The 14,349-nt window shown below is 38.4% G+C and overlaps 1 protein-coding gene and 1 non-coding gene across 3 annotated transcripts; both read left to right on the forward strand.

The window, feature by feature from the left end:
- Positions 1-548: 548 nt before the first annotated feature.
- On the forward strand, positions 549-11,477 carry LOC102301022 (alpha-N-acetylgalactosaminide alpha-2,6-sialyltransferase 1). Of its 2 annotated transcripts, XM_014330154.2 has the most exons (9): positions 549-779; positions 941-1,235; positions 1,697-1,859; positions 3,035-3,197; positions 3,825-3,963; positions 4,051-4,154; positions 5,125-5,208; positions 6,415-6,514; positions 9,503-11,474. In XM_014330154.2, exons 1-9 carry the CDS (start codon positions 685-687, stop codon positions 9,674-9,676), a joined length of 1,317 nt encoding a protein of 438 aa, XP_014185640.1. In that variant the 5' UTR covers positions 549-684; the 3' UTR covers positions 9,677-11,474. The 2 variants fall into 2 exon arrangements, with proteins under 2 accessions (XP_014185640.1, XP_042083675.1); XM_042227741.1 differs by lacking the exon at positions 941-1,235 and having other exon boundaries at positions 9,503-11,477.
- A 969-nt stretch (positions 11,478-12,446) lies between these two features.
- LOC121815707 lies at positions 12,447-12,561 on the forward strand. Its single transcript, XR_006055305.1, has one exon. It is a non-coding gene; the product is annotated as a U5 spliceosomal RNA (small nuclear RNA).
- The last annotated feature ends 1,788 nt before the right edge of the window (positions 12,562-14,349 follow it).

The raw sequence follows: 14,349 nt of genomic DNA on the forward strand, positions 1-14,349 counted from the left end.
CTCAGGGCCTGATGCACTGTTCCACTGGGAAACATACAGCAGCTCTGGGAAGCCCACATTGTCCAGGTCCGCACACACTACGGTGCGGAAGAGCTTCCAGTTTTTAGTAGACATGACTTGGGGTTCCCCCCAAAACAATCCCTCGCCACAATCTACACTAAGCACAACTGCCCCTTCGGTATATTTAATGGCATACACATACCCTTCGGCGCCTCGATATTCTAACTTAAATACAGTCCCATCTACGGGGTTTCCACAGCGTTGCTTTTTACGTTGAGGACCCCGACTGCATACTCCTGAAGACATACCTAGAGTGGCTGTGGCATGGGTAGCACACCTGAATGCGCATGCGCACACGCACGAAACCGGTCAAACCGGGTGTCATCTTGAACTAGTGCCATCTTACTTGTGTCTTTGTGAACTCTCAGCAGTCACACAACTGGTTTGGTTGGCCACTATCTTGAACTAGTGCCATCTTACTTGTGTCTTTGTGAAAATCAGCAGTTGCACAACTGGTTTGGTTGGCTGCTATCTTGAACTAGTGCTATCTCACTTGTGTCTTTGTGACTTCTCAGCAGTCACATCAAGTTGTTAAATACTCCAGGTGGTTTTTCGAGCAAATCTCAGAAGAAAGAGAAAATACTTTTCTTTTTAATTAAACAGCAAAGCCTTCACTCAGCAGTGATGGCGGTCCAAAAGTTCAGGATTTTTTTTTTGCTCGTTTTTGTAACTGTTGGTTTTCTGGTGTTTATTCTGTCACAGGAACATTTATCAAAAAGGTCAGTTGGGTTTTTTTTCTTTGTTTTTTAATATTTTGTGTTGATATAAAGAATCATTAAAAAGGGAACTGTGAACTGATTTGCTAGTTCTGTTATTTGTACTTTGCTATTTGTTTGTCATTTGTTACCTCTGTTGCATTTCTGCCTAATTCCTGATTCAGGAGGACAACTTTCTCAGGAAAAAATGGACACAAATGGGAAAAATTTTCTCTTGACAGTGTCATTACATTTTTGGGAAAAATCAAAAACACATCTGCACCACCCTTTGTGTGTACCACAGCTGGCATAGCAAAAGTTATTTCAACAAAAATGAACCCAGTGACAAAATCTAAAACCCCTACACGCGGAGCCATGGCTGAGACTCCTATGCCTATCCTCTACAAAATAAATTTCACAAAGCTTCCTCAGTGGGATTTTGATGATGTTTATAACCAGGATGCACCACCTAGACCGACAGTAAGCATACTAAGATATGAGAGAAGTAATATAAATGCAGTTCCTAACTTTTCTGTGTTTGGGTATAGGCAGCACTGAATTCTGCTCAGCCAAGCAGTCAATCGTTTTCCTTGTGACCTATACATGTACCTTGTTTCCCCCTTTAAATTCATTATTTTCATTTTGTGGAGCTGTTTTTCTACCTTTGTGGCTTCGCATATGTCTGCCTTCACTCTTTCCTGCAGTGATGCACCAATTATGAAATTCTCTGTTGAAACCAATACAGATGTTTAAAAATAACTATCTGGCACATGGCTAATGCTAACACTTATTTTACTCTTGCTTTATTACATTTTTTCTGTCATTTGGTTCTCCCCGTTTTGAATTATTCAAGGCTGTTATTTAATAGAGTTGGATAATTATATCACAGCAAATTCAGTCTTTGGCTAATTTCCTGTATTTAATAGTTTTATGATTTTCAGGCATGTGCCCAGTCTCTGCGAAACTCTGACGATGAAAACTTTAAGAAGGCTTTTCTTCCAAACATACGTTTGTTTCTACACAAGGACAACATCAACATGAGCGAGTGGAATCGGCTCTCACATTTTAACAATCCTTTCGGTTTTATGGAGTTCAAGTACGACGGTAGGTCTTTTAGTGACACACCTATTTTCTTTTGTTATGACACATCCTCAAGCAACTTTTTGGCACATGAATAGGCGACTTGAGGCTACTTCTCAAATCAATGTTCCCCTATCCATTTTCCTATGCTTATCCAATTCAGGGTCACATGGTGTTGCTATAGGTTACCACCTGCAATATGCAGACTCTACGCAGAAAGACCAGGGCTGAATTCAAACCCAGGCTTGCTGTGAATTTATGGTACCAAGCTTGTGTCCAGCTGTGTGTCTTTGCTTTCTGAGAGTGGTTTCAAACCAGCACTTTCAGTCCTCCAAAATCCTAGCTGCATGTTGCTCTACATTAATGACCCCATGTGTTAGTTGAATGCTGATTGGCTGACAAGGGGCTAAAACAATGAAGTTAGCAACAGCTGAGTTCACAAGGAATGAGGGGAGCAGCTATAAAAAATAAAAAAAAGATCTTAAGTTTGTTTGTTTGAGGTTGCTTTTTTGATTTGTCAACCCAGACTAAGTGCCTTTCATAGTCTTTTGTTTTGGACTACTTCAGGAGCTCCAGGTTTTCTTGTTGCACTTTTGTTCTAGCTCTGGTCAGTTCATGACAACATCAACTTTAAGTTCTTGTCTGCATTTCATTATGTTTCCTGTTATATTTTGAAAGAGGTCCCCAGTTTAGTTTTAAGTTTCCCCTGTGACGTCGTTATGTTCATGTGTGTCAGCTGTTTCCTCATGTGTTGCCACTTCTCCTGATCACCTCATGTCTGTATTTAAGTCCTTCCTGTGTTCAGTGTTGCATCCTCCCTCATATGTCTGTTTGCCAAGCCTGACCAGTTTATTTTGTATCACCAAGTTTAGTTTATTGCTAAACACTGGAGAAAATAGAACTACCATTTTCAGTTTCAGCTTGGCCTCTGTGTTTTAGTCTGCAATTTAGGTCCTTTCATGCCTCCCTCCACACAGACCATAACATATTTACTCTAGTTCTGCTCACTGAAAGCTCTCGTCCCTTTTAGTAAACATGAGCAGGTGAGTCAGGTAAAGCTGAAGAAACAGCTGTTAATGCATGAATAAGAGTTATGGCCTTCATCTTGCTTCATTGTTTTCATATACAGGATACATTACTGTGCTGGAACTACAGCACTCAGAGTAAACACATTTTTGAATTTTTCTTTTGGTTTGCAGATGTGATGAAATCAGTGAAATTGATTCCAAAGCCAAAAGAGCCGTTGCTCCTCCCAAAACCCGGTGGTGACGGTTGTGTGCGCTGTGCTGTGGTAGGTACTGGAGGAATCCTGAACGGCTCAAAGAAGGGGGTGGAGATCGATGGCCATGATTACGTTTTTCGGTAAGACAAACCCCCAAGCAAACCTCTTGGCTTTGTTCGACAGGCACTAGGCCCAGTGTAGAAAAGATAAAGCAGTGTAAAGCATACCCTGCTTTATCTTTCTCTGTGACTTTCATATAGGGCTGGGTATCGTCACTGATTTCTAGAACCTATTTGATTCTGATTCACCAGAATGGGTGTAGAGATTGATGCGCATGATTATGTTTTTCGGTAGGAAAGGAAAAACAGAACAACACTATCAACTATTAAGGTGTATCTTTTACTAAAGTTAGCTTTAAAACATAAGAACGCTAAAAAAGATATAAAAAAAAACATGAGAACGGTTGCTGATCAGCAAATTCTTTGACAGTAAAAATGTGGTACTGTATCTGATAGCTCACCTGCTTGTGGTGTAGAAACTCCAAAATGTATTGTTCTCTTTCAAACATCAGTGTCGTCATAGAGTCAGAATGGAAAGCGTGTTAAGTGAATTAAGCTTCAGTAAGAGTATGTTCTGAAATGTTTTGGGCCAACACTTCAGTGGTATTGCTGAAGGTGGTTGATTCCACAAGAAAACCATTCTCCCAAAATGAAAGCAACGATTGCTTCTCAATTGATCTGCAACACCTGCTTCTGCCTGTGTGGCAGGATGAATGGTGCCATCACCAAGGGCTTTGAAGAAGATGTAGGAAACAAAACATCGGTCTATGTCCACACAGCCCACTCCATCACTTCATCTCGTTACATCCTTAAAAAACACGGATACAAAGCTGCTCCTCATGATGAGGTAATGAAGCTTTTCATTGGCCCTTGATTTTTGTTTTATTTCACTAGAGTAAAGATGGCTTCTCTGTCGTCATTTTCCTTCTGGCAGGGAATAAAATATGTGATGATTCCTGAGGGGATGAGGGATTACCAATGGCTTGAGGGCCTTCTCAAAGGAGAAAAGGTCTCTGCTGGTCCATACCGCAACAGACTGTGAGTATCAACTAAATGTTATGTGCTGCTGCAGTATTTATGGCTTTTTGTGGTGTTAAATTAAAATAAATTCAGAATCTGTGACATTTTTATTCAAATGCTATAACATACATTTTATTAAGTGTCTATTAAAACTGTACATTTAAAAAATAGAACTTTGTAATAAGTGTTTTGCCTTAAATTTAATAATAATTTTACAAATCATTTATCTCTTGCTCAAGCAACTTTCTGGGACCTTCCTCTGTGGAGTTTCCGTGTTCTCTGTGTGGTCATGTGGTTATTCCCTTGCTGTTCCCTCAGTCCAAAAACATGCATTCTGTTGATGGCGATTCTAAATTAGTCTTATTGTAGGTGAAATAGACATGCATGTAAAGTGCTATATAAACATTTGTGAAAATTGTTTGAGTGATGGTCAGATAAGAAAAGCACCATAAGCCACTTCATTTCTTTTTTGCTTTGCTTTTTTACTTTTTAAGTATTTTGCCGGTTCAGTTACTGTTGAGAAACATCTGCTTTCTGTTTGTGCAAATCAAGCCTTCATTTTGGTGAAAGTGAGCTTTTAGGGGAATAATCAACATTTACTTTATACTGATAAGTCAAACCGTAAGACGTGTATTGCCACTTGAATTTAAAAGACTCTTTAAAGCAGAATTGTTTATGTCAATTAAATTTCATTTGCAGACAATTAATTGAGATAGTTTACTACGGAGAAGTGTAAACTTTTCTTTCACTTAAGTAAATGCACACTTTTTTTTAACAACTACACGGCTGTTCTGCAGACCATCTAAATTTTGTGTCATACATGCACACTCAGACTGATATTCAGGTAAAAGTTTTTTGGTCTAAAATGGACTGCAGGCACATAAGCATATGTTTCCAGCTGTTCACTCCAGCAAATAAATTTAATAGCATTTGAGAAACTAAAATATCTCATCATCCTTTCATTACTCCTATTGTTCAACCCCCCCAGGCCAAGGACCTACTATTCAGGGCAGTACAACGAGAGCCGCTTCTACGTTCTGCATCAGGATTTCCTCCGATATGTGCGGAACAGGTCAGCCTTCTTTCACCATCCACTCCAGAACATTTATTTTTAAACAGTGCAGACTATTTATTCTATTTTTTTTTAATTTTATTTAAAGCCTTAAATTATTTAAAGCCTTCTCTTAATTACAATATTAAAAGTTGCTAAGTTAAATAAAATAAAAAAATGTTGATAAAAGTTGTTAAATAAGTTGAAGGTCCATAATGTTTGATTTTTTTTTTTTAATCAAATGATCCAAACAATATTGAAGTACAGATTTTATGCATAGTCCAAGTTAACTTTTCCCATTGTAACAATATGTACACAAATACAAACAGACATTTTTCAGTTCTTTCTGCTTACATTGAGTGAGTAGCAGCCAGGTGCTGCTAATCAAGGGGAAGTTTTCTGCAGTCATTGCTCCAGACCATGCAGATGTGTGCTAACACCATGCTACAGTCTTCCCAACAGTGGGTGTGTGATGGTCAAAGAAATTGCAAAAACCGCAATAGCTACACCTTAGATTCTAACAGTCTTAGTTAGCATGTTAATTGTTAAAGATCATGACATTACAATGAGGAAAATGAAAAAGCCTCTACTCTCTAAAAAAGAAATGCAGCACCGTTTAGGTTTGAAGAGTTCTATCTGAACAAACCGCAGGACTTCTAGAACAATGTCCTTTGGACAGATAAGCCCAAAGTGGAAATGACTGCCCATAATGCACAGCACCACATTTATAGAGAACCAAATACAGCATATCAGCTCAAACGCCTCATATTGACTGAAACCACAGTGCGAGAGGAAAGATGATGAGTTGGACTTGTTTTCTAGCCATAGCAAATGGACATTTTATAGTCGAAGAGTTAAACATACACTTGTCTGTATATCAAAGTGTTCTACAGCCAAATGTGAGGCCGCCTGTAGAACAACTAAAGCCAGCCAAACTGAGTCATTTAATAGGACAATGATTCCAAATCAAGCAGCAAGCGTACAACAGAATTGCTGTGGAATCAAGGTGCTGCAATGTCCCATTCAAAGTCCAGACCACAACTCAATGGAAATGTGAGGTGAGAAATTAAGACACCTGTGCATAAACAAATGCCTACAAATACTGAACTTAAGCAATGTTGTACAGAAACATTCTTCCACAACAAAGTGAGAGACCGTTAGTAATACAGAAAATAATTATTACTTCAAGTTATTGTTGCTACAACCTATTATATCATTGCATTACAGGTTCTTGAAGTCACGAAATCTGAATAAGAGATACTGGGCGAGGGTCAGACCAACCAACGGAGCATTCACTCTCTTCCTGGCTCTGCACACCTGTGACACAGTGAGTTAACACTTGATTTTAACTTCTTAACATTACAACTACTTCTAACCACACCTTTGGAAGAATGCAGCACACCATGTGTACATTAACTTTGTATTAAAAGCATATTAACGTCAAACTATCTTATTACTGTTTTAGCAGCATATTTCAACGTGGAAAGACCTTCCCAGCAATCATATAATAAAGTTGTATTAAAGCTCTGAACCACTGTCAGGGATAAGCTGAAGGAACACTGACTTTTTGTGTACCCTCCTAGGAAAATAAGATAAGATGTTTAAATTAAAACTGTAAAATAAGGTGTGTCACCAGTTTTATTGAACTGTTCCAATGTGTGAACACAGACCAGCTGGACAGCATCGATAAAACTGATGTCACACCTTGTTTTACACAGCTATTTAATAAACTTGTCAAACAGATTCATCAAGTGTCTATAACATGACCCAACTCAAGAGCTTCATGCATTTATATAAATTTCACAATGGTAACTTTATCATTTACTTTGAATTATTGGCAGTTCCTCTTAACAGCTTTCTTTTTTTGGACACTTTTTATTAGCTGTTAGCCAAAGTCTGATGTGTTACTATTGTCAAGAGTTTTCTTTTTTTAAAGGCCTTTTTTGGGGTGATTTTTCTTTTTTACATTCTCACAACAGGCTAATTGTGTTAGGGTTCAAAGATGGACCAAGATTCAGAGTAAAACAAAAACCGAGACTTATCACACAGTGATCAGTGCTAGTTAAAGGTACAGTTTCTTTATTTCTCAAGGACAGCAAAGAATGTGAGAACTTCACTCAGAGATGGAAAGACAGGACAGGAGACAAAGCAAACATTCAAAGAATAGAAATGCTAAGGGATACAGTGGCTTGCAAAAGTATTCGGCCCCCTTGAACTTTTCCACATTTTGTCACATTACAGCCACAAACATGAATCAATTTTATTGGAATTCCACGTGAAAGACCAACACAAAGTGGTGTACACGTGAGAAGTGGAACGGAAATCATACATGATTCCAAACATTGTTTACAAATAAATAACTGCAAAGTGGGGTGTGTGTAATTATTCAGCCCCCTTTGGTCTGAGTGCAGTCAGTTGCCCATAGACATTGCCTGATGAGTGCTAATGACTAAATAGAGTGCACCTGTGTGTAATCTAATGTCAGTACAAATACAGCTGCTCTGTGACGGCCTCAGCGGTTGTCTAAGAGAATATTGGGAGCAACAACACCATGAAGTCCAAAGAACACACCAGACAGGTCAGGAATAAAGTTATTGAGAAATTTAAGCGAATTCAAGCGATCATTCAGAAATGGAAGGAGTATGGCACAACTGTAAACCTACCAAGACAAGGCCGTCCACCTAAACTCACAGGCCGAACAAGGAGAGCGCTGATCAGAAATGCAGCCAAGAGGCCCATGGTGACTCTGGACGAGCTGCAGAATCTGTCCATAGGACAACTATTAGTCGTGCACTGCACAAAGTCGGCCTTTATGTAAGAGTGGCAAGAAGAAAGCCATTGTTAACAGAAAACCATAAGAAGTCCCGTTTGCAGTTTGCCACTGGCCAAAATGCAAAACGCTATGTGTGGCGGAAAACTAACACTGCACATCACTCTGAACACACCATCCCCACTGTCAAATATGGTGGTGGCAGCATCATGCTCTGGGGGTGCTTCTCTTCAGCAGGGACAGGGAAGCTGGTCAGAGTTGATGGGAAGATGGATGGAGCCAAATACAGGGCAATCTTGGAAGAAAACCTCTTGGAGTCTGCAAAAGACTTGAGACTGGGGCGGAGGTTCACCTTCCAGCAGGACAACGACCCTAAACATAAAGCCAGGGCAACAATGGAATGGTTTAAAACAAAACATATCCATGTGTTAGAATGGCCCAGTCAAAGTCCAGATCTAAATCCAATCGAGAATCTGTGGCAAGATCTGAAAACTGCTGTTCACAAACGCTGTCCATCTAATCTGACTGAGCTGGAGCTGTTTTGCAAAGAAGAATGGGCAAAGATTTCAGTCTGCTAGATGTGCAAAGCTGGTAGAGACAGACCCTAAAAGACTGGCAGCTGTAATTGCAGCAAAAGGTGGTTCTACAAAGTATTGACTCAGGGGGCTGAATAATTACAGCACACCCCACTTTGCAGTTATTTATTTGTAAAAAATGTTTGGAATCATGTATGATTTTCGTTCCACTTCTCACGTGTACACCACTTTGTGTTGGTCTTTCACGTGGAATTCCAATAAAATTGATTCATGTTTGTGGCTGTAATGTGACAAAATGTGGAAAAGTTCAAGGGGGGCGAATGCTTTTGCAAGCCACTGTATTTGATAAACTGCATATTTAAAGATCTAGAATGTCCTCGGATTGCACCGTGATTAGCACTGTTGCCTCACAGCAAGAAGCTCCTGGGTTCAAATGCAGCCTAAATACATTTGCACCAGCTTTATGCTGTCTAGGCGAGGTGGAAAGCAGTGATAGCTCACGTAACATCTGCTTGCAACTTGTTGAATTCAGATGTGTAAATCCAAAAAGAATACTGATCTAAGCCAGTCGCCTCAAGGTGCATTATATTGTAAGTTAAAGACCACACGATAATACAAGTATCTGTAGCGAAAGGAGAAAAAAGAAAGGGGGGAACTGGCTCTTTGAGCTCTAGAAATACCATGAAACCAAACAGAAACCAATTCTTAAAAAACCTGAAATCGTGAAAATTTGAATTTCCATACTTGTTCTCCCTTTAATATGTTGCTTCTCTAATGATAAAAGTAATAATTATCATTAGAGAAGATAGTGAAGATAAAGGTATATTTATATTTTTATTTAACATTAGCTGTTGCTGTTAAAGAATGAGTTAAAGGTAAACTAATAAACTGGGCTTGTTAAAGTGGCTCCCCAGGTGTTTTACTAATTCCAAAAGCAGTTGTCATTTTTATCATTTATTATTTCAGTGTAATTCAGTCCCCTTTTTATTTCTCACTACTTCATCTTCAGGTGGATGCATACGGATTCATGAGTGAAGAATTCAAGAAATACTCCAACTACTATTATGACAAGTATGTTAAAACCAGGGTCGTTTTCTATTCCAACCACGACTACATTCAAGAGAAGAACACATGGAAAAACCTTCACAACAGCAAAATATTAAATCTGTACCAGGGAGTGTAAGTAAACCCAGGACTGTAAGATCTGCAGCAATGCTGCAACGGCAAGAATAAAAGCAATGGGATAAGGAAGAGACTGTTATTTACCGATTATTACAAGTCAAACAGATAAGGTTCAGATAAGAGCGCACCATAAACATCTTCTCCACAATCAAGTTGATTCTGTTCTCTTCCAGTTAAGATCCGGTATTATAACCACACATTTGAGTAAGTCAGTGCAATCTAGGATGAAATTTACACTTTTTCTGTTTCTAGCCCCGTAATCAAATTTCATTTCTTACAAATCAATATTCAGAATTTATTCAGAATGATCCATACGTGTTTAACTATATATAAGTATATACTCATATACAGCACATAAACATACACATAAAACAATTTCAACACATAAACCAAAACAACAACAAACTACATTTTTACATAAACTAAGCAACCTGTGGTTAACAGCCACTTAATCTCTTACCTAATTTTTATTTCTAAGTGACAAAATACCTTAATGAACACTTTAAGCTTGGGTTACTCTGGCCTCGATCTATAAAAATAAGGACAAGGCTTCAATAGAACATAATGAGACAACTCAATAGGTATGACAGGATTAAATAATGCTATCTGCACACATAGTAATGCATTCTGGGGGCACATGCAAGGCCTACCAGTTCTTACAAATAACAATCCAACAGTCAACACCACTCCTTTAAAATGCAGATTACAAGTGTTATTAGGCATGTAATGTAGTAATAATGTATTATTTAGTTTTAATGCTTTGGTGATTGTCAATTCGTTTCTGTAAAAGAATGTATATGTAAAGTATTAAAAGTAGCCAGGATGTGGCTGCTGGTATTAAACTTAAATGAAGTGATGTGATGTTTTTTGACTGTTAAAACTACTACAGATGAGATATAAAGGCTATAAATTATTTATTTTGGCCCATGGGTGGTTAAATTGTTTTTCCAATCTGTATCTATCTCAGACAGTTGCAGTATGGGCTCTGAGATGAGCTCCTGCAGTAAACAGCACCACCTGCAGCTTTTTCAGAGCAGGACTTTATCCAAGTGCTGTACTTTAGTACGCCTTTGACTTACTTTGTACTATATATCAGTATTGCAGTAATATAACGTAGCGTTACTGTTTTAACATAATAATAATAATTAGGTGAGTGGGGTTTTGCATGTTGTGATGTTTTTATCTTCTTTCCTATTGATGATTTTGTATCTTGTAAATTAACCGTGTCACCCAATTCTACACAGACACTGTACTTCAATACTTTTTTCATTATTTCTTTTCTTATTTCATACAAATATTATGTTGGGTATACTTTACTAGTATTGAGTTGTACTCTGGCCTTCAGTGCTACTTTAATTCTTTATGGTAAAGATTCAACACAGTGATGGAAACATTCCTTGGAGATTTTGGTCCATGTTGAAATGATAGCATTGTGCACTCTCCAGTTCCAGAAAGCAGTGGCACCCCCTGTGGGCCTCTGCTGCTGTAGCACACCTGCTTTAAGATTCGACATGTTCTTCTCCATATACTGCCACCCTTCTGTCACCTGGCACATTCTCCTCTGATTTCTGGAATCATCAAGCCACTTGTTTTATTTATTTTAATTCCTTTTCACAGCTTTCTCTATAAACCGTGGACACTTCGAGTAGATCAGCAGTTTCTGAGACACTGCAACGAGCCCATCTGACACCAACAATCAAGTTAAAAGTTTAAAGACACCTACATCACTCACTCACATTATTTATTTATTTATTATTTCAGCAGTTATTGAGCTATTATTGACAGTTAATTTTATTCTGCACTGGCTTTTAATGCATTACTTCAGATGGGCATCTTAGGCTAAATCCTAATTGCTCATATTAACTAGTGTGCATTGTCCCTTTTATATTTAAAACTGCTCCTCCATCGTATACTGTGTCCCGGTCCATTTTATGTGGTCTCTGTATTTGTGCGTTTGTCTTTCCAGCTTTCCCCGTCCCTCCTTGGTCCGCGTGGGGCTGTGAGTGGTTATGTGGGTGTCAGTGTTTACTGCTGGGTTTCCTGTTATGTGGCCTTGTTCCCGTTTTTGTTTTCTGTTTTTTGTCTTTGTTTTTTTTTTTAACTACGTTTTTTTGTGTGTGTGGCACAGAGCATCCGAGAAGTTTGTGCTTGAGTTTCTGGTGAGTGAAATTCTGGTCTTTAACGAATTTGTGACTTCCCGCACATTAGCAGACACGTATGTGTGTTACCTGATAACTTTACGCTCCACCCTTTAACCCATCAGTTCTGGCTCCGAAAGTCAACATGGCGGCAACACAGCTAAAGCTAAAGCTTTGAAATGTGGAATACGGAACAAATGCGTGACGTCACGACGGTTACGTTTACATGGGGCGTGACTTCCGAAAATAAATGATACGGTTAAACATTTAAAAGCGTTCAAAAACATTAGCGCAATACTTCACCATGCTTTGCGAGGTAAACGCGATTATAGGACAAAATCTTACGCGAATAAATAAGAGCTCTGCGTTAGATTTTAACTTTTTAACAACCCGGAAAACCCCACGGAATCCCATCATGCATTGCGCTTACTGTTGACGGTTAATCTAATGTGAATAAACTTATAGCGTTCACATTAAAAATCTTACCCTGTGCATTTATATTGTTTTATTCACTACTGCATTGTGTGACAATGAGTGGTCTTTGTCATTTATAAATGCTCTTTCCCAGTGAACCGTCACTTTACACGGCTTTGTTGTCAATGGGGTCCTGTTGCGGTGTTGCTATGATTTAGTACACTCTTGTTTCTCTTCAGATCGTATAAATCTTTCGCCTTTTACTAAAGATTTCCGTGGAGAGGAACAATAAGAGTTTCACCCAATTTTTTGATGCCCTGTATTTCGCGGGGCTTGTTAACTGTGTTCAAAAGAAACAATGCCCTGGTAGCGCAATCGCAAACAATGTTAGTATTGCAACATCTTCAAATGTAGCCTGTCATGTAATGTTTTCATTTTTCATGTACCCGTTATTGTTGTTACAGTATATATTATCATAGTGAGCACGCTGAACTATAGCAATTTATCACAGTTAATATTTTCATATTTTACGTTTTTTTTCATTTATTCACATTAAGATTTTATTTTTTTTTAAAAATGTTTCTATTCGTTTTATTTATTTATATGTTAGTTTGTTAGTCTTTTTCTAATTGGAGTTCAGAACAATGCAAAAGAGTAAAATTAAGGACATTTCCAAAATATTTTTATTTTATTCAACATCATGTTTACTTGATGAATGTTCATTCATCGCTTCCACTTATCCTTTTTAAGGTCACGGGGGCGCTGAAGCCTATCCCAGCTGTCTTTGGGCAAGAGGCAGGGTACACCCTGGACAGGTCTCCAGTCTATCACAGGGCTAACACATAGACAGAGACAAACATTCACATATATGGGCAATTTAGTGTTTCCAATTAACCTAACGCCACTAACTGCATGTCTTTGGACTGTGGGAGGAAGCCAGAGTACCTGGAGAGAACCCACACAATCACGGGGAGCACATGCAAACTCCACACAGACCCCGGCCAGATGGTGGAATTGAACTCGGGACCTTCTTGCTGTGAGGCAACAGTGCTAACCAGTGGTGAATGTATATTTAGTTATTATTTTTTTAACAGTAGTATTTAACTTTTTTAGTTTTGTTTAGAGTAGATTTTAAATGTGGATTTTTGTTTTTAACGCCTCACACATGATCTGGCATCAAAGTATTTCCCTGACGTGCACCTAAGCTGCAAACCTGCTTGACCTCTTAGGTCATCTAGATCAAGCTGCCTGGTTATATTCCAGGTTTCCATTAAAACTGTTGGAGAAGCTCATACTTTTTGTGTTCAACAACCTATTAAACCGTGTTAGATGTGCTCCAACAAATCAGTACTTAAGGGTGTTTAGTTCCTGCTCTTAAGTATTTTACAATTGAAAAACATATTTTAGGTTTAATTAATTTTATTGGACTACTGTTGAGCTGTTTGTTTGTTGTTTGCTCAAGAAAGATGTTAAATCTTTATATAATTTATAGAAATCTCCTGTGTTGTAATTCTGGTTACCCATTATCACTGATGAGGCTGTTATTAAAACAAGAAGGTGAGTGTTGATTTATTGGAATAAGACATAACCAAATCAGCCACGGATTACAAATAGTAAAAGACTTGAATGTAGTGGGGTAAAATGTGCAATATAGATGCAAAAGTCCCATTTTTCTAAGGCATGATCCCTGATTATACATTATGCTATGTATCTTCAGTATCCCCCACCATATTACACCTCAACTACCAGTACGAACCATTTAAACAAGGTAGGATGAAGCCATGCTTTCATGTTGTTTAGGTCAAATACTACCTGTATGTCACAAAACAGACTCATCCAACAAGCAATGTTTTTTGTTTTGTTGGGGGAGGGTTCAGTCTTCTGTCCAGTTTTAAAGATCCTGTGTAAATTTTTAGTGGCACCCAGCGTGGTCTTCTGCTGCCAAAGCCCATTTGTGTCAGGGTTTTACGTTCAGAGATGATCTTCTGCATACTTTGGTTGTAACGTTCAGTTGTCTGAGTTACTGTTGCCTTCCTATCAGCTTGAAGCAATCTGAATCTGGTCATCCTCATCTGACCTCTAGCATCAACAAGCCTACAGAACTGCCACAGACTGGATATTT

Source organism: Haplochromis burtoni, unplaced genomic scaffold, assembly GCF_018398535.1.
Source record: "Haplochromis burtoni strain Fernald_Lab_line unplaced genomic scaffold, NCSU_Asbu1 Contig_278, whole genome shotgun sequence".
NCBI classification, from domain to species: domain Eukaryota; kingdom Metazoa; phylum Chordata; class Actinopteri; order Cichliformes; family Cichlidae; genus Haplochromis; species Haplochromis burtoni.